Raw genomic sequence first — 26,205 nt, 5'->3', positions numbered from 1 at the left:
TCCTTTGTTGAAGAACTTTTCTCGACACTATAACTCCTTCTGAGCATTCGGCAAAAAAAAAAAATAAAAAAGAAAAAGTAAACTCTCTCCAAAAAGAACGTTTGACGATGCCGCGATTCGGCTCGATTCGGCCCAGGCTTAAGCCGCGACGCAAAGCTCAAGCATTTCTCGGCCATCGAGAGAAAGAAAGAGAGAGAGAGAGAGAGAGAGAGAGAGAGAGAGAAAGAGCGGCTAACCAAAAACGAGCGGTAATCGCGTTAGTTCGCAGCTCCGACAAGAAACCCGTGAGACTCCGCGAGAGAATTGCCACCTGTTTGGCCCGAAGTAACGCGCACAAACTCCATTTGGCGTGGCCTTTAACGGTAACCGTACGATCGTTACGCTCTCGAATACTATCGTAATTAGTGGGATATCGAAGGAAGGAAGAGCGTGCGGTTAAATAAATGTCCGACGAATTAACGTACGGCATCGTTCGATGCACCATCGGATGCCGTGCTTGGCCATAACGGCCAAGAATTAACGGGCTTATCGACTAGAAAGAAATACGAATTTCGAAAACGTCGCAAGCCGTAATTTGCACGAGGGATGAAATCGCGCAGCAGCCGTATGAGTTCAATCGAGTATATCAGAGTGCCGCATCGACGAGGCAAATGGTTCGCATTAAGAAAAAAAGAAAAAAAAAAAAAAGAAAAGGATCGATCTATCTATCGATCGATTGATCGATCCTTTGATTCGCAGAATCGTTCGCTGTACATCATAGTTTCGTTATCACGATATTTCTACCCTTCTCGAGTTTTCTTAATAAAGCGTTTGCTTTCGCATCGTCTATCTACCACAACTGTTTATTAAATTTTCAATATCTGACCTTAACGAAAACCTTTAACGAAGCATTTTATTCGCGCGACCTCTCGAGTTTATTGAAGAAGCTTTTTTATATCCCAGAAATGGAAATTAATTAACAAATCTTTAGTAGAATATCAACGTAACGAACATATAATTGCTGGAAAAGTTTCTAGCATTTATTCATTCACTTGACGTAAGAAATTGTAATTAATCGGTCGTATTTTCTACGGTATATATTTTATTAAAATATATTAATAATAATAAAATTTTCTAATAATTACTCATTCACTATGTCTATTATCAATCGTTAGAGCATAAAATATACTAAAAAAAAAAAAAATTCTACCAAAAAAAAAAAAAATTCTACCAAAAAAAAAAAAAGATTTTTTTCTTCCTCAAAGATTCCATTAAATATTTTTCACAATATCTTTAATTTACGACATCTAAGGGTTTTCTAGATTGTTTCGAATTATTACGAAAGAGAATTTTTATCAAAAAGATTCTTACTGTTTCTGTTACCTCCCTCGGATTTCCAGAAAGATGTTTCAACAAAAAGTAGGGAGAAAATTCAACGATCTTCTCGACAACGAGATAGAATTCGTCCCATGTTCGTCTCGTGGATATGTGCCGAACCGTAATGTTTCGCAAATATTGGCATAGAAATCGGCTCTTCTATCTTCTACATGTAACCATCTCCTCGAGGCCACATCCCACAACCACCATCATCGACATCGTCACCACTGGCATCACCATCGGCGCACACCTACCAACGACATCTTCTTACTCGTCGATTTGACTGCAGACACCTAAATTGGCTCGATACATCGTACGAACGCGGAGCGAGTACATAACTCAATAAGTATACCAAATTTTCCTCGTCGTTCTATTGCAGGCGAATATTTCACTAGAAATACCGTCGACGAGACATCTAGCGGTCTCTCAACCGCTCTTCCTCTCCTCGTTTTCATCCTCCTATTCCTCTATATTTTTTCCTCCTTTTCTTTTCTTCTTTTTATATAAAATACTTGTATTATGTACCGCCTCCCCTCCCCCCCCCCCCATTTAATCCTAAAGATGGATTTTATCATACGTGACGATAACTTATCTATTGTTCAGTGATATTTCCTTCTTATATGTTAATATCTCTACTTTCTTCGTTAACTTTCATTCGTTAAAATCTTTACATGTTATTTAAAATAACTTTAATAAAATATTTTTACGTACGATAATCTTTTTATTGAGAAAGTGCGAAAAAGTAATAATTTAACGTCGCAATTAACCGACTAGAATCATTATTACGAAGAACACAAGAGCGCATTTCCTTTCTTCCAAGAGTTTAGATTAGACACGAGTTCTCGCGGTAGCTCTTTAAGTGGCGGACATTACGATCGGCTGCTTCGCACTAGTTCAAATCCACACCTACGTAAGCAGCGATATATCTTCGATTTCGCTAATACGTCTGACCTAACAAGTTTCTTACTGGGAAAACTACCTCGCCATTCTTCCTATCGTTCTCTCGCCACCACCACCATCACTACCACCACCACTTTTTAACTTCGCAGCACTTATCTGCCGATTTTACCTTACAGTGGTTCTCGCAAGCTGTTATCAAACTTACAAAAGTAAAATTAATAGTTCATTAAAAAAAAAAAAAAAAAAAAAAAAAAAAAAAAAAAAAAAAAGAAAGAAGAGAAACAGACGTATCCGTATGGTTTCAAAGGAACGAAAGAGACATAGGAGCTCGATTTATTATCTTGAAAAATTACCCTCACTTGATCGTTATATATCTAATAACTATCTCGATGATTTTGCGAATGAGAGTCACTGACAAAGCAGAGTTACGTGAAAGCTCCCAGGGATTCTGACAACCGGCCAGCAGATTTTAATATTTGCAGCCATATCTCAGTAGAAAGAACTTTCGCCTGGAAAAATGGCGAGCTGACTCTCACTTAAAATCACTTTATACGAATCGCGGCTACTTTTTCGCCGGTCTCCTAAACCCTCCTCCTTTACACCCCCATCCCTCCACATTTTCTCTTCTCCCATCTCTTCTCCCACTCGCCCAATCTTCGCCTCATCTCTTTCTCGACCCATAACCTATATCCCATGGAAAACTCGCGAAAATCCATTTCGCCGCTCCGCTGTCGTCGACTTCTGGAAACGTTCGCATTATTCTTACGAACCCTCGGTTCTCTTTCTCTCTTTCTCTCCTCTTTACATTATCCGAAGACATATAGCGTCGGATAACATTTTTCGAGAAAAATGTCCGTTGCTCCTTATCCCGCCAAAGATCCGGATGAATACTAGCCTTCACGTTTGACCGTAACCCAGAACCAAAAATATATTTCATTCTTACTTTCGAGTCATCAAAGATATAGGTGGTCGCTCTATTTGTCCATTAACTATATATAACGAATAGAAATGAATTCTATTCTTCCTTGTCGATATTATTGGCAATTACAATTAAATTTCATTTGAAAGAATAATTTTCCAATTCTATTCTATCGTAGATATCGTTAAAGGTAAGCAAAAGACGTTTAGTTACCAATGATAATGAGGACGCAGTCGAATAGCCTCGAAATTTCTCTAAGTTCTTAACAGGTAAGTAAAACCAATAAAGACCCACACAGACAGTTTTACTCCCGGCATTCGTATCCGCACGGAGCGGTAAACGAGGCACTAAGGAGTCCAAGGACAGCTATTCGGTCGGTGAGAATTAGACCACTTAGGCTTAAATACCTCGACGACTGCTCATTGGCTTTATCGTAACTTTTAAGCTTGCTCGGAAAACTTCCAATCCCAGAAAAGAATTCAGTTGTACGCCCCTCTCATCCACACTTATCTAACTTACGATCATTAATGAAATTTCTTTAATTAAAAATTAATTTTATCGATTAATATTACTCTGCTGATATTGCTTGCGGTTGACAAGATAAAAAATAAATGAGAGATTAATCGTACTTGATAAGAAACAAAACGAAGTGTACGGAAAATACAAATGTAACGAGAGAGAGAGAGAGAGAGATCGAAAATTAGCTAGAATCATAGCTATTATATTATCGATGTTTCTGTATACTATGCAATTTTCGAACTCGTTATAATTAAAACGTCATATCCACTTGACTTATTGACTTACTGGTATCGATTGGTCGATAGGGATATCTCATAAAAAGAAGAATATACAGATGGATTCTTCATATGGTTAATTCCGATCAATCAATGGATAACTTATTCTCTTTCATAATTTCCTGAACCTGTTAATTGGAGAGATCAAGTTAACTCGTCACGAAAATACGTCACGTTTCTCTTCTGGATTAAATGAATCATTTGTTTTTCAATCTAACTAAAAAAAAAAAGAAAGAAAAAAAAAAAAAAAAAAAAACATACGTTCGGAATTTTTTACTTTACGATATATTAATTTATCCAAAATTTCCTGGTCTCCATTCTAATCATTGTTACACATGATTGAAAACAACGATACTACTTTGAAAAAAGACAAAGGACTTAATGTATCTTAATTTGTGAGCGCATATTTGTAAATGTTGATATAATTCTTATGACCGCGTCAAATACAAATGAAATGTCCTCACAAATTCAACGGTAAATATAAAATGGGATAACTGAAACGGATTTTCAGGATTGTTCTTCGATAGAATTTTTCGGCCTACATCCTTCCGGGGTCAATAGAAGTCAGAGCGGATAATGTGAGGATTTCGTTCCTGAAATCGATCAGCATGAATTTGATGTTTCGAATGATGAAGTAAGAAAAGAAGAATGGATGGAAAAGGATGAAAAGAGAGAAAGAGAATCGTTGAATAGAAGAAGAATAACCGGATTCTCGCTATAGTCAAAATATTCGATTAAATGTATCTTTGAGAGCGTATAAAGGTATATCGAGATGTAGCTTCATAAATTCAAGACGATTCCGTAGCGAATTTCACTCCTGCCACGCCGTTACCCGTCGCTTGTCCTCGTACTACGACTCGTGTACCTGACTACTGACCGTAAAAATTTAACAAGGATAAGTCCGTATACGGAGAAAGAAAAGGTAGGTGAAAAAGAAAGAGAAAATTTATAAAGGGGCGAGAATAATCAAATGCAAAGGTTAGAAATGCATGGATCTAAAAGCAAAAGAAAGTGAGAAGAGGAACAAAATGAAAACCAGGAAGAGAATCGAGGAAAAATTGTACGGCGATTCCGAAAAAAAAGAAAAAAAAAAAAAAAAGAAAGAGAAATAAAAAGAAAAACATTCAAAATGAAAGATGATCCCTGCAACGGACTGATACCGAAATCTATTGAAATCGTATATTTATTTCCTTCAGCCATCTATTACGCCAATTAAAAAAAAAAAAAAAAAACTGAACTTTTATCATTGATAAAAACATTCAAATATATAGTATGTATAATTTGTAACTGCGATTATTATGTTTATATTTAGCAAGCTCGAAATTCTAATGACATATATTACAAAAGATATTATTAGTTTTATTATTTTAATAATATTATCTTATGGATTATTTTAATATTAAATTGGTGCGAATGAAATGTCGGATTCTTAAGTGAATATATTAAACTGCATAAAATATATAAACGCAGCAACCTAATAGCAGGAAAAGAAAAAAAGGAAATCAACGTATTCGTACTTCAATCGATCGCATAAAGAAATAATACGGTTTGTAGCATCGAATGTGTACTCAATATCTATTATTTAAGATAAAATGAGAAGGAATGAAGGAAATTACGAAGGCTCATAATAATAAGAACAATCCGTGCGCAGAAAATAAAATTTTACGTAATACACTTTCTACATTTCAATATTAATAAAATCATATAAATATATCGAACGTTGAGTTTCGAAGAATGAAATCAAAATATTTTTTACAATTTTAAGGATTTTAATTACGTATTACGATGATTTCAAAGGAACTAAAAAGAAAAGGAAAGGAAAAAAGAAGAAGGTAATACTTTACCTTTTAGTCGAAGAAGAAGGAGAGAGAGAGAGAGAGAGAGAGAGAGAGAGAGAGAGATAGAGAGCAAAAAGAAATAGCGACGATGTTTTCCCTCCTAAAGTCCTAACCGTCCCTTCTCTTCTATCTCCCTCGTAAATGGTTACTTCCATACAAGCATAGAAATACGCACATTCTCGAAAAACTTGGAAAAGTCCCCGGCATACGAAGTGGCATTCGGCAAACATCGCACGGCTTTTCAACTGGCGCGCGGGCGTACACGCGAGACCAAGAGCTCCAGGCTTACGGAAGGCTTATTCAAATCGTTCGAAGAAAGAAAGAGAAAGAAGGAGGAAAAGGGTTGAAACGAAGCGATGGTGAAACGGTCGAGGTCTAGAGCTTACTTCTTCTTTCCCTTTCCTAACTCTTCTACTCGTTCTTCTTTTGAGAGATCGACTACTATACACACCGGTCAGAAGAAAATAAAGAAAGAGAGAAAGAAAAAGATAGACGATTATCTCGGGTTAAAATGTATATTCTAATATGAGTATTCGTAGACGTCTCATTTGTTCATTGACGAAGCTTTTTGAATATTTCGAGTATGCAAGCACGCACGCATGCATACACGCGAGCAGACACTCATGCACGCAAGCAAATCCTTTACACGTAGCTTTGATACACTTCAATGTTTTCGAGACGTACGATAAAATTGGTTAAAAAAATTGGTTGTATCGAAAAACGGCGCGGAAATGACACGCAGAAAAAGAAAAGAAAGATATTTCTTATTTACGATCATTTTCGTAGACGCTTTAGAGGGCGCGTTCCGGTTACGACTCTTGGACCTCCGCCATTCGTATATCTCGTAGGAGTGCTCTCAGTAGCCTTAAGAGCGCTAGGTCACCGTATGAATAAATAAATAAATGAATAAATAAACGAAGCATCCTGACTTTTCTCGTAATTCTTTTCTTTTTGCTCTCCCTTTTTTGGCTCTCTCTCTCTCTCTCGCCCTCTCTCTCTCTCTCTCTCGCTACATCTCACGCTCGAACCTTCTTTCGAAGCCTACTCTTTACGAGTTCCAGTCAAAAAATCTCGCGAAAGCCTGAGGTATCTCTCTCATAGTCGATACATTTCTTTCTCGCTCCAATGATCTTTTCGATTATATTCGTACGTCTCTTTCCTTGCGTCGATTCCGCGTTCTCGATTCCTCGTTCTCGATTCCTTGCCTTTTCTCCTAGAAAATTCAATGCGTTCAAATCTTGCCACATTTCACTCGATTTCTTTTAGAAAGTATCTCAAGCACGACTTTATTTTCAATTTCGTAGTAGTACCCCTTTATATGTATCTATATACTTTCGTATAAATATGTAATATGTGAAAATGAATGGATTAACGAGAAAATTATAATTTATTTTGATAGTATGAATAAATAAGGTATAGATGAATAAATTATAAATCATTAATAATAAGATAATATCTAAATAAGGGAAAACTTTATGACTTAATTTAAAGTAACTAATAAAGTTTATTTCACGTAGTTTTGGGTGGAATGCAAATTGCCATATTTGAAGATAAAGATAGCGAAAGGAATACTCCTTATTCTCGATACTTATATGCGATAATTATAAACGATGAACTTACGAGAACATTCGTGACGATTGTATAATAAATTAAAAAGTGTTAGAAAGAATTAAGATATACTTAAATATTCCTATTTATTATATTTATTATATTATATATTTAATGTATTTATTAAACTATTATATTTTTCTTATTTAATTTACTGTCTCATATAAATATATTTCTCTCTCTCTCTCTTTCTCTCTCTTTTTTTTTATATCTATTCTATTTTCTACATTTTGTTTATTTCCGTAGTAACATCTTCAAAATTTGACGCAAAGCGCTATAGAAACGGACGAACGAATATATTAAATCGGTACCGCGGTCTCTGACGATCGAGTGCCATACTCGTTGCACTGCCGTTGTTTTTTAGTAGTTGTGATTGTAGTGGTTGTTTTTTAGTTGTTGTAGTTGTTGTAGTTGTTATCGTTATGGTTGTCGTCGCGGTTGTATGGATATGGTTGGTATGGTAGAATGGTTATGGTTGTGTGGTTGTATGATTGTATGGTTGTATGGTTATGTTGGTATGATTGTATGGTTGTATGGTTATGGTTATATGGTTGTATGATTGTGTGGTTATAGTTGTATACTTGTCATAGTAGTTTTAGTGGTATATGTTGGCCACGACAACCATACAACCATACAACCATAACCATAACCATAACCATACAACCATACAACCATACAAACATATCCATACAACCACGACGATAACCATAACGGTAACAAACTACAACAACCACAAAAACAACCACAACAACTAAAAAACAACCACAAAAACAACCACTAATACAAAGGCGGAGGAACCGGGTAGAACTAGAGAAGGCTGAGATTCGAATTAATTCACAACCTCGTGACGACATTTCTATTTACATCGACTAGCTTGTATATTGTTGCACTTTGCTTTGTTGCAACCTTACATAACTTGTATTATAATATGTCACAATACAGAACACTTACGGTTTGATTTTAAAGAGAACCTTTTATAATAGTTTCGACGATGTTTACTAAAATCTTCGCTTATATAATTTTTATAAGTGATGTATACTCCCTGAAATTTCAAAATTCAATAGTTAATATCTATTTTATTCTTCAATAGATATTTTCCCCGAAGATAGCGCGTTCTTTCAATTAATTGTTCAATTGTTTGAAATTAAGAAAATAAAAGAATTTTATGGATTATTACAAAGACAACAGCATAACGATAAATAAACGAAAAATCGTAAAAGTGTACGTTGCATGCAGTTTCTTTTTTTGTTCTCTTTCTCATAAATAATCTAAGATCTCATGAGAAAACTACTTCGTCATAGAGTTTGCTTTTTAAAAAAAATATGCACTGGATTCGTATGGAAACCTTTTTCTTCGCTTATTTCTGCCGAAGTGAGAAAAAGAAAGAGAGGGGTGCACTTTCGAAACGTCCGGGATGAGAACGACACGTCACTTTTGTAGGTCGTATTTCACAAAAGTGGAAACACCTGCGTCCGTTTTGACGTACACGTGGTTTAGACGACATATACGACGAGGTGTCGCTCGTCTTCCGGTTTTATCGAGGAATACGACGATCGCGTTAGTTCCGTCGACGTCAACGACGATACCGAGAAGAAGGGTGCGAGAACGGCCAACGACGAGGCGACGACCGTCCATTGACAAGAAACATGAAGGATGGCCGCGACGAATGTTCCAAATAAAATTTGACATTTTTATTGACATAGAGGGATGAAACGTCGATGGTTCCGATATCTCACACTTTTTCTACGTGTCTGTCTATGTTACTTACTTGTAAATATATGAAAAAGGAGTAATCTTTCATAAAAGAAAAGTTTGTTAAAGGTAAAGTAAATTACAGATGAATGATTGATAGAAATGTTTACTACTCGCTTTATCCATTAAAATTTAATAACTTATTTATTGTTTTGCTCAATTGATACAATTGTACGACTCGTATGTACAAACGGACTTCATCTCCCTTTCCCTTTTCGTTTAATCAATTTATTTAACCCCTTTATATTTAACTGTAAGTGCAAACGACTCCGACGAACGAGTCTCGTTAATGAAACGCATTTTAATTTATATTTAAAATATCAAATCGACTGATAATCGGTTTTTTCTTTTTTCCTTTATACTCGAAAAACTTCAAAAGAAACGTTTCACTAAATGCAAATAATATTGATAGTCGATAATCGTTTATTTTCTCTACGTGAAATATCACACCATTGCTCGGGGCCCAGTTTTCTATAAGATAAGATTCTTGACGTTAATCGAAAATATTTTCAAATATATTTATTTTCCTAAAGACAGCGAATAAAATTATGAGATACAATTTTTCCGATATAAACACTAAGGAATAATACCCCATCTATTATCCTCGAAAGATTACAAATCGTGATCATTTTAATAAATTAATCGTTCAATATACCATCGTCAACATAATCCAAAAGCAAACGCGAAATAATGGAAAAACACGTAGATAGTTATAGAGACAGAGGTCTCACGGACGATATACATTCATACAAATATATGTACATACGCGAGATTTAATAGAGCGTCAAATGTTCATCCCATGGCATTTTTAACGCACCATTAACATCCGTTAAAAGCTTTAATGCGGATTTTGGTGAAAAATTTTCGATCGTGGCACGTAAAATTTATGATTAAATTTACGACGAGTGAAAATATTTCTTGGAAGGAGTAACAGTGGCGGATCGTGGCTTTATTTGAAAAGCGATTCTCCCTCGTAAAAGAAAGGTCGCGTATGGAGGAAAGTAGCTTGCTACGCATACCATCGTTGAAGATAAATAATTCTTCAAGAAAATGTGGCAATATTCTCGAGGTCGGGGACAGAATAATAAGGGAATTTTTTTGCAATATGTAATTTTGCGTTTACCAGTGCCATAGTCTTATAGAATCCAAATTTCTGAAGAGTATAACAAAGAGAGAGAAAAAGAGAGAGAGACAGATAAATGGCATATCGCAGATTTGGTCCATTCGCACCCGTGGTTCACACACAAATACTCTGTCGGCAAATCAATTTTTATTCTCTTCGATATGACATCCTGATATAACCACAGCTGGTTTGTAAATATGGCTGTGAACCGATCTATTCGTTATATTTCTCTCTTTTTCTGTCTATTTCTCTCTCTCTCTCTCTCCCTCTCTCTCTCTCTCTCTCTCTCTCTCTCTCTCCCAATCTCGTCCTACTTTCTGCGTGAGTATACATGTATATGTTTTATGAAAAAAATATGTAATAAAATCTGCAGTTGATTCTACATCCAATAACGAGTAAATAGTAAATATGCGACTTATAATTTGTTCCGACGTGGGATACCTACCACATGATTTACGAAAAATTTCATTAATCAATCGAATCAGGAACTATTTAAAGCAACGTCAAAAACAACAATCTTAATTTCTGAATATAAAAAGAGAATATTAAATTATGCAACGAACAAAATTTGTTACACTACCAAAGAATGTTAGATGATGTCGGATCAACGTCATAGCTCGACGGAAAGATATCACATTGAATAATTTAAAAACGATCCTTATTAATCTCTTAACTAACCATTAACTATTCCGCTTAGTCATTAATGCAAAATGTGGTTGACTTTTCATCTGCTATTCGAATCCTACTAAAAATTCATGTTTCGTTCGTGGCAAAAGCGACATTTATTTTTTATGAGTAAAAAAGAGAGAAAGAGAGAGAGAGAGAGAGAGAGAGAGAGAATAGGGAGGGAGGGAGGGAGGAGAGGAAGAGAGAGAGGACCCGGCAAAGTTTCAATCAATAGCAAAAATCAATAGTGCTAGCTCAAAAGGTTCACGTTTCGAAGGGGGATATAGAATTTACTCCAATTTCTATTTCAAGCAGTCTTAAAGCTAGTTCGTCCGACTACAGATACTCTCACCACTTACGGTAATGTTTCTGCTCGTCTGACAGTGCTTGGCTATTACTATTGGGGAACCATTCCCTTGAAATTTAACGCGCTTCCACTTGTCTGACTTAATAGCGGCTCCTGCCACAGACGGTGAGGCGCGTTTCTCTCTGTAGGAATTACCAATTGACACGAAAGCTTTCACTATGGTCAAGGCACTGGAATCTAAAGCTACTACTACGTTATACTGTTGCTCTAGCAACACACTTGATCGCATATTCTAATAATTCAACAATAAGTTTAAGCCTTGAATAATTAAGTATGATTTATGGTAGACAAACGATACGTTATTCATTCAGAAACATTTTTCCAAGATACAGTAAATAATTTCTTTACTATTCCCTTTAAATGGTTTAAGTAAAGATCTTACATTTAAAAATAATTTAAAAGGATAAAATTCAAACTACATTGCAATTGTCGTCCATCGACGATTTCGCATTTCAATCTTACACACAAATTCCATTTGTCACTTTGCCAGTTTAAACATTTACCCAAGTTAGGGTCAAATAAGAAACTACGGAAGAGAATTGAATTTACGAAGTTTTGGATAACTTAGTGTTTTAAAACTTAGTGTTTAAAAATATAATGGGGAATCCAAGCACGAATCCCGATCGAGTCGTTGCCGTATTTTTCAGTATACCTATAAAACCAAGCACATATATAAGAGCCTTAAATTAACTCGATTAAAATTACGGTCATTCTATTCTCTGTAGTGTAGCTATTCTATTCGTTCTCTATATATTTAGAGAAATAGACGAGTAAAACTATACGTCGTAAGTTTAACTTGATCGTAGAGAGAGAGAGAGAGAGAGAGAGAGAGAGAGAGAGAGAGAGAGAGAGAGGTAGAAAGGTAGAGACAGCTGCAAGTGTGTAAGTGCGAACAGTTCCTACAAATGTTCTCTCGTATGCGAAGAGAGGGAGAGTAGCTATTTTCCAACCGGCCCTGAAATTATCGGCGCGGTCTGAGCGAGGCCCATTGATTACAACTAGTAATTGCCATTACAAGCTTCCTCTACAGGCTGACCCCTTCTCTACTCCTCTCTTTGTCCTTTCTCAATACTCTCTCCACGTTATTCTCTTCCAGCCTGTTCGAACGCAAACGAACTTTCCCTTCTGTATCGCGTTCGCAACTCAACCACATTTCTGAATACTTTCAACTATAGAATTCAAGGCACGACAAAAGCTTCGTGCGTCCGATTCCGACGAGCTATGCAATGCTCAATGATAGAACGCTTGACGCAGATATCCTCGAACATCACCAGACTCACTCGTATTCAGACGCCATTGTATTATACCTGACCTCTTTAATCTATCGAAAAGTAAAAAAGAGAGAAAGAAAGAGAAAGAGAGAGAGAAATCGAACTAGCAAGTTCACGACAATCATCCTCGTCGTCCAACTTTAAACTCTTTCCATCGATCAGAATACTCGAAGAAGTAAAACGCTTACGGAGCTCTAGTGAGTACTCAACGAAACTATCGTCGCTCTATCCAAAGCCAATTTTTCGTTTAAGAAAATTCGAAAGGAGCCGACTTTGTGCGCGCATCTCGAGCTTCATCGATCGTTCCTTTTCGCTTTCTTTTTTCCTTGTCCCCTCGCTGCCATAGGAAAGTATATAGTATAGACATATGACACACACATACATATATACATATCTACGTATACTCGCTAAAGAAAGCATTCGCTCGTATTTCCAAAGATCATGGTTTCTCTCTTCCCCATTTTTCCTCCCTCTACGTTTGCCTAAAGCGATTTAAAAAAAAAAAAAAAAGAAAAAAAAATCGGTACGCGCCTACATGCGGATACGTTTTGACAAGAGACGGCAAAATAATTCCCAATACGGCTTCCCGTGATTTTTCTTCCCTTCGTGCTTTCCTCTCCCCCATACACCCCCCTCCCCAACGCTATTTCCATTCGATCCATATCAATTTTTACGAAGGTATCGAGCGATATCGATCAGCGCACGGAAAGTCCGTATACCAACGCAATGGTGAATGCATTCTTTCTCTTTTTCGATATGCAAGCAACGACGTATATATGCTTTCTTTCTGCGAGCAGAAGCGTTATCTTGCCGTGCACGAGAGAATAAGTAGAAAAAGAAAGAAATGATGGAAATAGGAGGACCGAACGACGTTGCGAGTTTTCGTGACAAAGGATTGTGTTCGTCGATGCATTCTCCTTTGATACGACATGTACGCATATCGATTGACCTTTTACATAATTCTCTTTAGCTCAGTAATCTGATGGAAGTAAAAAAAAAAAAAAAAAAAAAAAAAAAAGGAAAGAAAAGAAAAAAAAAAGAGAAAAAACAAAAATATGATTTCTCCGTAAAACTTGAATGTTAAGTCAAACAATGTAAAACTCCTTCGTAACGCCTAAAGATGAAATTGTGTTAAAAATCAAATATCGATTCTCTAATTAAATAGTAAAAAAAATAATATAACATATTATAGAGAGAACATACATACATAAATGTATATCGAGCGTTTAAGTTATACTTCATTAATTTTTTTGGATTACTGACTATAAGTAACATTTAGCACGTAAGATAAATATGCAATAATGTATATTTATATAGGGAGGGAGGGAGAGAGAGAGAGAGAGAGGGAGAAAGAGAAAAAAACTATATAGATTTTGATTTTATAAATATTATATTTTAAAAAGTCATTGGCAATAGATTTTATTCTGTAATTAATTTATATATATATATATATATATATATATATATATATATATATATATATGATTATGTACAACTCAATGTTTTTATTCAAGATCATTAAGTCTTTGTATAATATGTTTCGTCATAACTGTACTTTTTCTTGTAATTGATATTTATAATCTCATAAATGATGGCTTTATAATATGTATAAACGTTTCAATTGAATGCATTTAATATCTTTATATAAAAAATATACCATCAGTATTTTCTCGAAAGGATTATTAAAATATAAAAAAAAAAAAAAAAGAAATAATCTTTTTTATCCGAGACAGATATCTAAGAGTCGCGTTCAAGACACTTCCAGTCAGATCGGAATCCACTTTGCGATTTCATGAATGACTTCGAGAGAATAGTTCACTTTTATTCTTTTTCCAAGCGATATCCGTCGAAACGTCGAGTAACTATGACTTGCGAGTGTCGCTCGCTTTACTCGAAATGCGCTTCGATTTTATTCTCTTAAATTACGAACGAAAGCAGCGATGATGCTGCATGAGATTTACATTTTCGATAAGTTCTATGAACGCTACAAGGAGATTACATTGGTGAGATAGAACGAAAAGCCGAGCTTTATTACAGCCTCATCAGCTGCTTCAATATCTCGAAAAATACGACACGCTTTTTTCCATTTTCTTCAACAATCACATACTCGATTTTATTACGGATATATCGTCAAGAATGAGAAGAACATCCGCATCATATCCTTTATCCTGGTATCGTGGAATTAAATGATATGTGACATCATTGTTCGCTTTTCAGACCTTATATTTTCGATCGTACATATAATTTATTGAAATTCCGACATATGCTATGCGATTAATTTTATCTATTGACATCGTCTTTTTTGCGAAGTACAATCATTGCTCAAGAAATTATATTAAAAAAGAGAAGATACACTCGGGAAAGATATCAAGTGATAAATGAGGAAGAATATCACTGGGAGAAAGTAACAGAACGTTCGAGATTAACAAGAAGGCAAATGTTTTATTTTTTCAAAACTGTACCCGATTATAGACTGAAAAGCGATCATGAATTGACATAAATTGTTTACAAGTGTAACAGTAAGAATGAGAGTGTGTTTTGGAGAAGAGGATGGATGAGCTTAACGAAAATCTCATCGCGTTCATGCTCAACGAGTTGTTGAAAAAAGACATACGCTCGGCATAAAATAGAGAAGAAGTCTGATGCATAGAACAGAGAGCATAATAGTGGAGTAAAAGCAAACGAGAATAAGGGAGAAATAGACAGGTGGACGAGGAGATGAAGGGGAAGAGATATCGGGCCGTTACGATGGATGCTTGAAATTGAATTTGCCGAAACGTGGAGCGCTTGATTAAGTGCTTTCGTCGGAAATACCGCGAATCATACCCTGGTAACGACATCACCCTCCATTCAGCGTCGATTTTCGATCATTTCGAGAGTTTTCGGAAATCCTGCTCGTAGGTATATCGAACTTCGCCGGTTAATACGTGGACATCGACGGCCATCTACGAACATCGCCGTTCTAGCTGCGCTTTTGGATCCGCTTAGGAAAAATTTTTTGCTTTTTTGCATTCGAGTATTGGGTCCTTTCATCGATTTTACGATCGTTCAAAAATAAATTTCAAAAATGGAGAACTCGTCCCGGTTAAATCCCGAAGGTATATGAACGATATCACGGATCGATAGATATTATTTCCCAGCGGCTTGCCGAACCGGACGACGTTACAGTGATTATCGACGACAAAACGTGATACGTGCACTATACCATTTTCCTTCCTTCCTTCCTTCCTTTCTTCCTTCCTTCCTTCCTTCCTTCCTTCCTTCCTTCCTTTCCTCCCTTCTTCCCTCCTCCCTTTCGTTTTTTCTGTCTTCCTTCTATTTTTGCTTTCGAACAACTTTTCCTGCGATTCAAATATTCGCTAATGAGATTCGAACATATCTATGAGATTATTTTCGTCGATAAATAAAATCAGAATAGTCCTTTATTTCAACTTTATTATACGAAGTGACAATGTTATTTGTCAGAACTTATTTGTATTTTTATTAAAACTTTGATCAATGATGAAATAAATCTTTATTCAATTTATCCTCAAATCTCCTTATTCGTTGAAATAATAAGGTACATTGTTTCTTATATCATTTTTTCATGTAATTATTCATCTTCATTAGGAAAGACAAGCCTATTAATTTTTAAGAAAGAAAGTATTTATAGAAAAATTAAACTGAATGGCTTGGATTTCTGTAAATGGTTTAATGTAATCTCCTGGAAAGCAAAAAATTCAGATTTGAATACCGATTCAAAATACCCGAGGGCCTAACTTTTTTTCACGGATGTATATATACAACTATATATTAAATCGTTTTCAGATTTTAACGAGAATATGTATGTTTGGAACGAGATTCTGTCTGTTTGCGAATGGAAACGCGAAATTTTTACGTCGAGATTATCCCGTGGCTTGTTACATATGTTCGCACGAAAGCTTCTATATGCCAAAAGCGATTCCAAGTGCATAACATGTAAAAAAAAAAAAAAAAAAAGATAGGGAGAAAAAGAAAAAAGAAGAGAAAAAGGCAAAGTCAGAGAAACGAAGGAGGAAAGTGGATATACCGCGCCATAACCTCGTTGATAAAGCGTCCTATACGTTCGACGTATGCAGCTAACTTCCAAAATAACGAAAAAGCAAGAGAAATATCTCGGCCGGCTTATCCGACTCCGTTCCGATTTCGCGAGAGCGGATATTCCGCAAAAAAATATTACTACGTTTAATCCGCGAGCGATCGTACCTATATCTGACCGATACTAGATACACGAAGCACAGTAAATTGGAATTGGCTCGAAGAAAACATCGAAATACTTATCTCGATTTGCTTTGATTTTCCGCGGTAACAGAAAAATCTGAAATTGCGATGATACCACAAGCGCTCGCATATGTATGCGGTGCGCGTTCGAGTTATGCATATTGATATTTAAATTTCTTTTTCCACAACGAATAAAAGCCGATGGTACTCGTCGAAAAATTGAAATAGCTATCGTAAAGTTTCAATACTTTTGGCAGACGTGAACGTTTATCACAAATTTTCCTAACAAACCTACAACGATTCTAATTGTATATCTTCTTTTTATCTATTTTTACAGTTCCACCAGAGCAACCGACCATTTTGGATCGTTGGGGTCGTATTTTGAATGGGACGGCAGGACCATACGAAGAGGGTGATACTCCCTATCTCACCTGTCGCGTAACAGGCGGTAAGAAAAGAATACAATAGAAAGTGTTTATTTCTATTTTCCCATTTCATCACGAAATCGAAATGATATGATAAGCGTCGTAAAAAGTACTTTGGTGATAGGATAAAAGTTAGAAATGAAAGGAGGAAGGAATGAAGTCAATAGTGTCGTCGGTTATTAAATCAAACAATTTTTTTTTTATCGGCGAACAGAGCTAAGTGAAAAGTTTCACGTTCGGTCGGACATTAGCGAAGGTAGATGACTTTCGGTAGCGAAAGGGGTTGGAAGATCAAACGACTTCCGCTTGCTTCGAGGGGAGCTTCGATGGAAGCTTCGAGGCTAAAGTAGAGAAGAAGAGCAAGAAGATGGAACGTCGAAGTACCGGCCACTACTGTTTACTTTGGCAACTGGATCTAAATTTCTGTTTATAACTGCGGCAACTTCTTCGACCGTCTTAAAAGATTATTTCCTCCTCCTTTGCGTCTCTCTTTCTCTCTCTCTCTCTCTCTCTCTCTCTCTCTCTCTCTCTCTATCTATCTATCTATCTATCTCTCTCTCTCTATCTCTATCTCTCTCTCTCTCTCTCTCTCTCTCTCTCTCTCTCTGTCTTTTAGTCTTCCACCACTCGAATATCGACCTCCATCTTCCCCTCCTTTTAGAAGGACGTCGACGGCACTCAACGGGAGAGCCTTCTTCTCTGTCTACGAAGACGAGACGCAACTCTTGCTTCTCTTTTTCTTCTTCTTTCTTCTTCCTCATCTCCTTCTCATCCTTCCTCTTCTGCTTCTCGCTGATTAAACGAGTTTCCGCCATTTTTGGAAAAGGATATCGCGACAGCGAAACGTCGTTAAGCTTTTAGGCACGGATTGCTGCCATCAAAATGAGGCAAATTCGAAACTCCGTGAAATGCGATTACAGTATCCCGCGGCGTGACGTAATTGCCGCGTGATATCTGTAACCGTGTTTTCGACTTGAAAGCACCTACAAGTATCTTTGATCTTTCCGAGCGATTAATTTTCTTCGATGGTGTATACGAATCGTGTTTCAAGTCGAACGGAACCATTCATTCGCAAATTAATTCTTTCGACCATTTTTTTCTTTTTCTTTTTTTTTCTTATTTCCATCAAATTCGTTGCCGTTGCATATAAACTCGAACGATTGCGCTTTGGTTTAATCGGCTTCGATTATAGAAACGTCGATAATTCCGATAAACACTCCAACTTACTTTTGATAACTTCCTTCATAATATACTCCCCTCTAGCGTATTTTCTCAAAAGAGAAATTAATCAAATATTGGTTTAGACGTCGAGTTTTTGCATCGGAGAACGAATTCGAATGTCGACGGGGAACCTCTCGTTACGCATACGAATCTGTATAAACGGATAACGGATTAATAATAATGTTTCCCGAGGAAATGACGATATAGTTTACGGAAATTCGGACCGAAGGTAGAAAGGCAACCCCTTATAGATCATTCGTCTCGTCGATGAATATCGAGGCCCAGGAATATTGCCGTATGCAGATTCGATGGGAATTGGATCGGCAGCGTGCGCATCGATCATATACGTTGCGTCGTATAAATTGAATATCGAGAAGATCGGCTTATCCTTAACAATGTCGTTCCGAATAACGCTCAAACAACTTCCACTCTCATTAGATCGCAAATCGGTCTTTATTGCTTTCTATCGAAATCTACGATAACTTCTGACGCAACTTATTCCTACTTTCCGAAACAAGTTCACTACTTACGAGAAATATCTACGTCAAAACGATAAGAGACAGACAGACAGACAGGCAGACAGAGAGAGGGAGAGAGAGAGAGAGAGAGAGAGGAGGCGAAATGAAAGTGTTTTATTCATAAATAATCGACTCGTTTAACGTGCGATGAAAGCTTACTCCGAACAATTCGATTTGTTGCGGTACGTGAATCAACTACTCAAAGTTAATTGATGATTTCATACCTATTCATAAAGATAATTAATTATTTCCCGTCCAGTAATTATTTTGGTGGACGGATCAGTTTCTCGTTTACCGTAATGTAATTGATATATCTAGCTTGATATCTTCTAATATTATCTATGTATTAAATGAAAATTCATTAATTGGTAATTCTCTCGAATCACAATTTTCCTCCTAAATCTATTGCTATTTTTTTTCCTTGAAGATAACAGGACACGCGATGCGTTCTCACGTTGATCACATTTCTTTCCTTTCTTTTTCTTTTTTTGTTTTTTCTTTTTTCACGCGACTTTCATATAATTTGCAATTCAATTCAGAACCGCAGTGCGAAACGCGTATTTTAGATGCAGAAATTACGTGCAAATGTACTTCCCGATTAAACCTTAATATTTTATACGATTTTTATTTATCTCTTCTCGAATATCGAGGCCAAGAATTTGTATTAAAGGATAAACCACAAGAATTTTCAAATTTTTCGATGAGTATTTCAATAAACGAACGTAATTCTGCATCCATTTTCTCGTATTAATCCTTTATCGTGTTTATTCATTTTTTTAACTTTCACGATAAAAAATAAATCAATGGCCATATAAGAGGCCAGAAATAGCTGTCGAATGCATTCTCCCGCTTTCGGTAATTATCGCTTAGTTTATCGTTGAAAAAATAATCGAAGCTTTTGCATCTACCACTGGATATAGATACCTATGCACCGGACAATCTAATTTTTATATACTAACGAAATTGCCGCGGTGGTAGAGCAGAATTGGAAAGCGGTGTGAGAGAAAAGTCGTGGTTTACCTAGTAATTTCGTTGCTTACTTTCAAGCGTACGACGACGATAATGTCTTTAATAACAAGGGCTACGCGTGTTTCTACTTTTCTTTCCTTTTTTTTTTTTTGCTTTTCAATCCCTTTAATGAAACCACTCGAACAGGCAATCGATTAATTAAATGAATGATAAAGAGAAGAAGAAAAAGCTATAGATTGGCAAATTATTATTATTATATATTAATCAAGCTGAGATAAAAAAGAAAAAAAAAATGAAGTGTACTTATCGAACGTAGGAATATTTAAAGCTAGCAAGAAAAAAAAAGTAGATTACATACTCTCAACGAAGAAAGAATTCATTTTCGAATCTCTCTCGAACGCTTCATTATACGTGACTTAGAGCTAAGCCTAATTCGGTGCTCGGTTTCCGCTTTGTCTATAATTTATAGGATCAGTGGTGAGGAAATTTTACGACTCGTTCCGTGGATGAAATTTATTGCCAATTACTTAACTTCGTGCTCGGAAAGAATCGAAAGGCCCACTCTCGAGAATGTATACGCGCGTAGAGGAAGTCGATTTCTTTCTTCCTTTTCTTCTTTCTTTTCCTGTATCTTACCTTATCTATACCTTAAAGGACGAAAAGAAAATTGACTCCCTTGTCTTGTACTTTTAAGATCACGATAGATTGTCCTTTTGGATTGAAGGATATAACGTTTTCACTTTTAAATGGATTCCAATCGTATGCATCCCACTGAGAATAAAAGAACGATCGGTAGAAGGGACTAAAAAGACGCGTATAAATAGTTGCCCCACCACCTTCCTCGTTCCTTGGTTTTTCTTCGATAAAGAAAACAATCGTTGCTCTGCTCCAGATATTTCGTTTTAATTTATATTATGGCATTTATTCGTGATATCGTTATGACCTTATTTTTATCATCATCATTATTATTATTATTATTATTATTATTATTATTATTATTATTATTATTATTATTATTATTATTATTATTATTATTATTATTATTATTAATATTATTATTATATAGGTATTACTTAAACGCATATCTTCGATTAAGATGGCTATATTTTATCGAAAATTGCAATAGAATATAGCTGTGTATTTCCTCGTTTTTGCTTTCTCCGGATCACTAGTTACACTCTGGAAAATCCCTCGAGCGAGTAAATCAGAACCGAATCGCGAATGTCGTGTTTCCGGCAAACCAACTCACCGTGTATTTTACATCGAGCCAGTTTATTCCGATAATTATCCTCGCTTGCAGAGCGAATGAGCCTCTCTTTTCTCTCTCTCTTCACCTTCGATCGCTTTCTCTTTCTCTCTTTCGCTCGGTAGCTCACTCGAATATCCAACAAGCCGAAACACTTCGCCTATTTCCCCTGAGATTACATGTAACGTTACAAGCTCGAAAGTCGAATAAAGTGCAACGGGTATTTATTTTTCAATCCATGTATCAACGCAATCCGAAAGAGTTCGGAAATAAATATTAAAAGTAGAATTTGAATCGTGTCACTCTCTCTCTCTCTCTCTCTCTCTTTCTTTCTCTCTCTTTCTCTCTCTCTCTCTCTCTCTCTTTTTATTTCTATTTATGTACTTTGTTAAAATAAATTAAAATTTGTTTCAACTCATTTTGGTATCTAGGACACATTGCATTGCCCTAATAATCAATAAATTATCGATGGAAGAAAATAAAAATATCGTTTTATAAAAGGAATTTTTTAATATTTCGTAATAGAATTTTTTTAAACTGCAAGAAAAATCGGCTTACGAATTAAAGAATAATCATGAAAGAGTGTTGGAATAATTCATTCTGTAACTAAAAATTATTATCGACACGATAGAATGAAAATTTACAAGAAAACGAATGAAACTGATAAATAATAAAAATACGATCAACGCGTATTTACGAAGAACGCTATTGTTACGAGAAATAAATAATCTCAGAAAGATAAAACGTTAATCAGTAAATAACAGCATGTTCTCTTCATAATCACACCTTCCAATTTCCCTGCTATATTACATTTCCTACAAGAATCTAGAATCGTCATTTTTTAATTCCCAACATATTATTAATATAATAATTTCATTCAAATACATAACAAAAAGAAAGCATACATAATTTAGCCTACAACGACGAATAAGCGATCGATTATCCCACGACAAACGTTCTTCTGATATGCAATGACATTTATGTTCACGTCTATTGCTATATACAAATCGTCGACATTTAAAGCTTGTTAATTCGATAAACAAAACCGATGAATTATCAAAGTCGCAATTAATCGTAATAACCAATTATTAATAGTAGCTTGTTAGAGCCAGCCAATCAAAATTGGAAATAAATGAGAAAGATCAAGTTTAAGCGTTGTAACGCCATTCGTATAGTTAACAACCGTGCAATTTATTCAATGTCCATTCACCCTTGTAACGAATAACGATAACTAAAAATGAAATAAAACGTTATACGTAATATTTGGAGAATATTTCTTTCGATTTTAAAAGCTAAACTAAAAACAAAAAAATAGAAAAAATAGCACCACAAAATTTTAATTCGAAAAATAATAATTAATCATTTGAATGATATGTATAACAGAGAAGTAAAATAGATTATATTAGAATAGGACAAACTTAGATAGATTTAATTTTGATTAGAAATAAAGCTGGTTTTGGGAAGGAAAATCTTTTTTTTTTAGGACGGAGATAAAAAAAAACTTTGGACAAATTAATTAAATTGTATACCGCCAAATTTGGACATATAATGTTTCTTTAATTGTAATAAGAAAGAAATTATTTATTTATTCTTTTATCAAAATAATGTAATATTCTTAACGAGTTAACTCGTTATCCTTGATTAACATTATTAAATTTAATTTAATACCTTAAACTGTACATTTGAATATAACTAGCGAATACAGAACGAATAATTATTAATTACAGGGATATGGAATATCGAGAACAAATACAATACCTGTCATATTCTAAGATAGGATGTAAAGGTATTAAAGGGTAATCAGAATACTATGCCAAGTGTCTTGGACAAGCTCAGATGCCGACATCCCGAGTAATTAGAGGGTATCATTAATGAGCTCTTGTCTATGAATGGATATTTGGTAACGGGTAATCCATGCTCAATATGTAACATGTACTATATTGATGACGTACACATATCTGATCTATTTCAAGATACGTTTCGTCTTAAATACGATCGAATAATATCTCCGTAAAATAGAACGTAGTTATAGAGTAAACTTCGTAAATGTTTCGGAAAGGATAAGAAGACGAAGCTGTAGGACGATTTAGGGAATCGAACGAGAAGGGAACTAAATCTGGATGCGTTGAAAGGACGAAGAAAAGGGAGAAGGGAAAGGGTGAAGCGATTAGGAATCTAGTAAAGAGAGGGGAGAAGGATATCCAACGTAAGGGTCCTGATCCCCGAAGCCACCGGTGGCGGGTATTTGCCTTAAGCAGAGTTCGAACCAACGGTAAACTTGTTAGATGTGGGAGGCCGCCTGCCGAGCGACGCCTTAATCCTGCAAGATATCGTCCGGTATTCGCGGATTAAAATCCGCACTTTACCGTACCACCCCATGGAGATAACGTCGATGTCGTCGTTCTAACAGTCCTACCGTCGCTCAATGAAGAAGAGACTTTGATTATAGCCCAATGATTAAAGTCAATGTCATGACCGCTCAGAAAGTTCATCTCATACCTAACTTTCTCTCCTCCCTTTCACATTATAATCATATAATGCATATGCTTATTATTGAAGCTATGTATATATGGTAATTTTTACACAAATTTCTACAAAAGTATATTTGAATGATTGATTGATTAAATTGATTGGGAGTATCGATACAATGAAATAGAATTTAGAATGCAATTACGATAATTACATAATAATTGATAATTCGGGAAAATTCCACGTAGATTGGAAATGTATCGACGAATTTAATTAATTTTATATAATACAATACGTGTGTACGAATATACGTATATGTCCTTACGATAAGATAGTTTACACTTTTGAATAAAAATATTTTACGTTAAATAAAAATAAAACTCGCGAGACAATAACAAATTTCAACGTACGCTAGTATTGTTTTTTGTAGTATAGCTTTTCTGGATGATACAAAGAAATATATAGTACCTACGTGAAAGGAGCATTAATACGATCGAATTAGCGTCGAGACATCGTTCCCCAAAGTATCGTAGATTCGTAAAGGAGTGAGGAGTAAAAGAAAGTGGTCGAAAGAAGGAAGATTGGAAAGAACGAGACGGTTAAAACGCAATCAGGATGGGCGAGTATCGTGAATAACAATGATTCCAAGCTAATCTAAGAGGCGTTACGCTATACGTACGGCGCACTTTCTACGGAGATCAGCTTGCAATTTTAAGTGTTGCTGCGAGCGTCCTTTCGCTATATCCTGGACCTGATTAAATTGCTATTCCAGCAGCCAGGAAAGCCACGTGAATAATAATGAAAGCTACTACATCGAGAGATATCCACCACTGCGGCGTCACTTTTTAGACACGACGAGAAACTCAAAGCAAATCACTCGTGGTTCCTTCACTCATACAATTTCTCTCTGATTATACTTTGAAATTGCGTTCTGTCGCCATCCGCGTCGACTAATCGAAGTGCATGTCATTGAGATTCTCAAAAACGATGTTTTCAAACAAGCATATATTTTTAATGGTTGCATTCACAGTATATAATGAAAAAAAAAAAAAGAGAAAATTATTTGATACACAGATTATTAAATATTAAATCGAATCGATCGATAGGTACGATAGATACGTCGTTTTTTAATTAATTCTTCAATGAATGTACGATATTATCGTATCGTTTCGTGATACGAGAGTTTACAACTTTCACCTATCAAGCGCTACATTTTTTGTTTGCAGTATCCATTCGCTACCCTGCTGTGCTCTAGGATATCGGCTAATTTAAAAGTTGCCATGAACTCATCCGCCATTTAGTTACTTCAACTATAGCTCTTGCTCGGTGTATACGTTATCTCTCCGTACTTTCTCTCTCTCTTTCTCTCTCTCTCTCTCTTTGCTTTCCTATTCCGTACTTTTGATACTCTCCTATTTCATTTCTTTCACGATTACTTTTACAAAAAAAATTGCACTTTTTTTTACTCTGTCATTTAAATATTCCTCACCTCTCAATTTTCATTAAAACCAAATCGTTCAAATTTACCATTGTCATGTGTTACAATTAAAATAATAGAATGTAAACAGAAATAAAAACAGTTTCATCCGATGAAAAATTATTATACGAATGTTATGAAAATTCTCCCTTAATAATAATACTCTTTAAATTTCAAATCCTCGTTAATTTGCGTCCCATTACATTTGAAATCAAAGCGAAGCTTCCCTTAAGCTAGCTTAGAGATAAAGAACGAAATGCAAAATCACATTGAAATGTAGTTCCGATGGACTTTGAATCCGCTTTTTGAATCTTCTCGTTAAGGTAACTTAACGATTGTAAAAGTTATGATTGAAATGAAAATTCCTTTCTTTTAGTTTAGTTATTTTTATTTATTCATCCAACGTTCTATACATTTAACATTGATATATGGTATCGATCAATAATCAGTATTTATTCACCAATAGAATATTATAATTTTTCTACATTGTTCCTAATAAAATATTATAAGTAATACGATTATTGTATTGATGACAGGTAAACCCGAGCCTATGGTTAGATGGCTTATTAATGGACACATCAAAGATGAGGAATACGAGAATAATGCGGGAGACGTCATTGAGAATAGGTAATTCTTTAAATTAAAATATCTATTTACTCAAGTAAAGTGGTAAAGTAAAGTAGTAAAATTTTTTTGAATAATGTACAGGAAGATAATTCGTTAACATTTCAGGTTAACGTTGCAGCCTATTACTCGATCGGAACTTGGCGCTAACTTTACTTGTGAAGCACACAATACGGATCTAGTAGAACCTAAGTTAACTTCTATCACGTTGGACCTCAATCGTAAGTGAAAGTTATATCTCATTAACTACCATTAGATAGGTATTGAAAGAAAGAAAAAAAATTCTATTAGAATAACGAACTAATATCGTTAAAAGAATATTCGAAAAGAATTAAATTCTATATAATTATTCGTTCTTTCTCAAAAATCTTTCAAAATGAAACGCTTATAACAAAGAAATTTATAAGACGATAAAGAAGAGAA

General features: G+C 35.3%; 1 protein-coding gene across 3 annotated transcripts in view; it reads left to right on the top strand.

Moving 5' to 3' along the window:
- LOC124427551 (nephrin-like) overlaps nucleotides 1-26,205 on the top strand; it is a 283,707-nt gene that overhangs the window by 205,967 nt on the left and 51,535 nt on the right. For all 3 annotated transcript variants that reach the window (XM_046970580.1, XM_046970582.1, XM_046970581.1), the window contains exons 4-6: nucleotides 17,171-17,281; nucleotides 25,695-25,785; nucleotides 25,891-26,003. In XM_046970580.1, coding sequence (XP_046826536.1) covers nucleotides 17,171-17,281; nucleotides 25,695-25,785; nucleotides 25,891-26,003 — 315 coding nt within the window. The remainder of the gene's footprint in view (nucleotides 1-17,170; nucleotides 17,282-25,694; nucleotides 25,786-25,890; nucleotides 26,004-26,205) is intronic.

The sequence above is a fragment of the Vespa crabro genome, chromosome 10 (assembly GCF_910589235.1).
Source record: "Vespa crabro chromosome 10, iyVesCrab1.2, whole genome shotgun sequence".
Lineage (NCBI taxonomy): Eukaryota > Metazoa > Arthropoda > Insecta > Hymenoptera > Vespidae > Vespa > Vespa crabro.
Note: the sequence above shows the minus strand (reverse complement) of the source record. Positions and strands in the feature narration are given on the sequence as shown.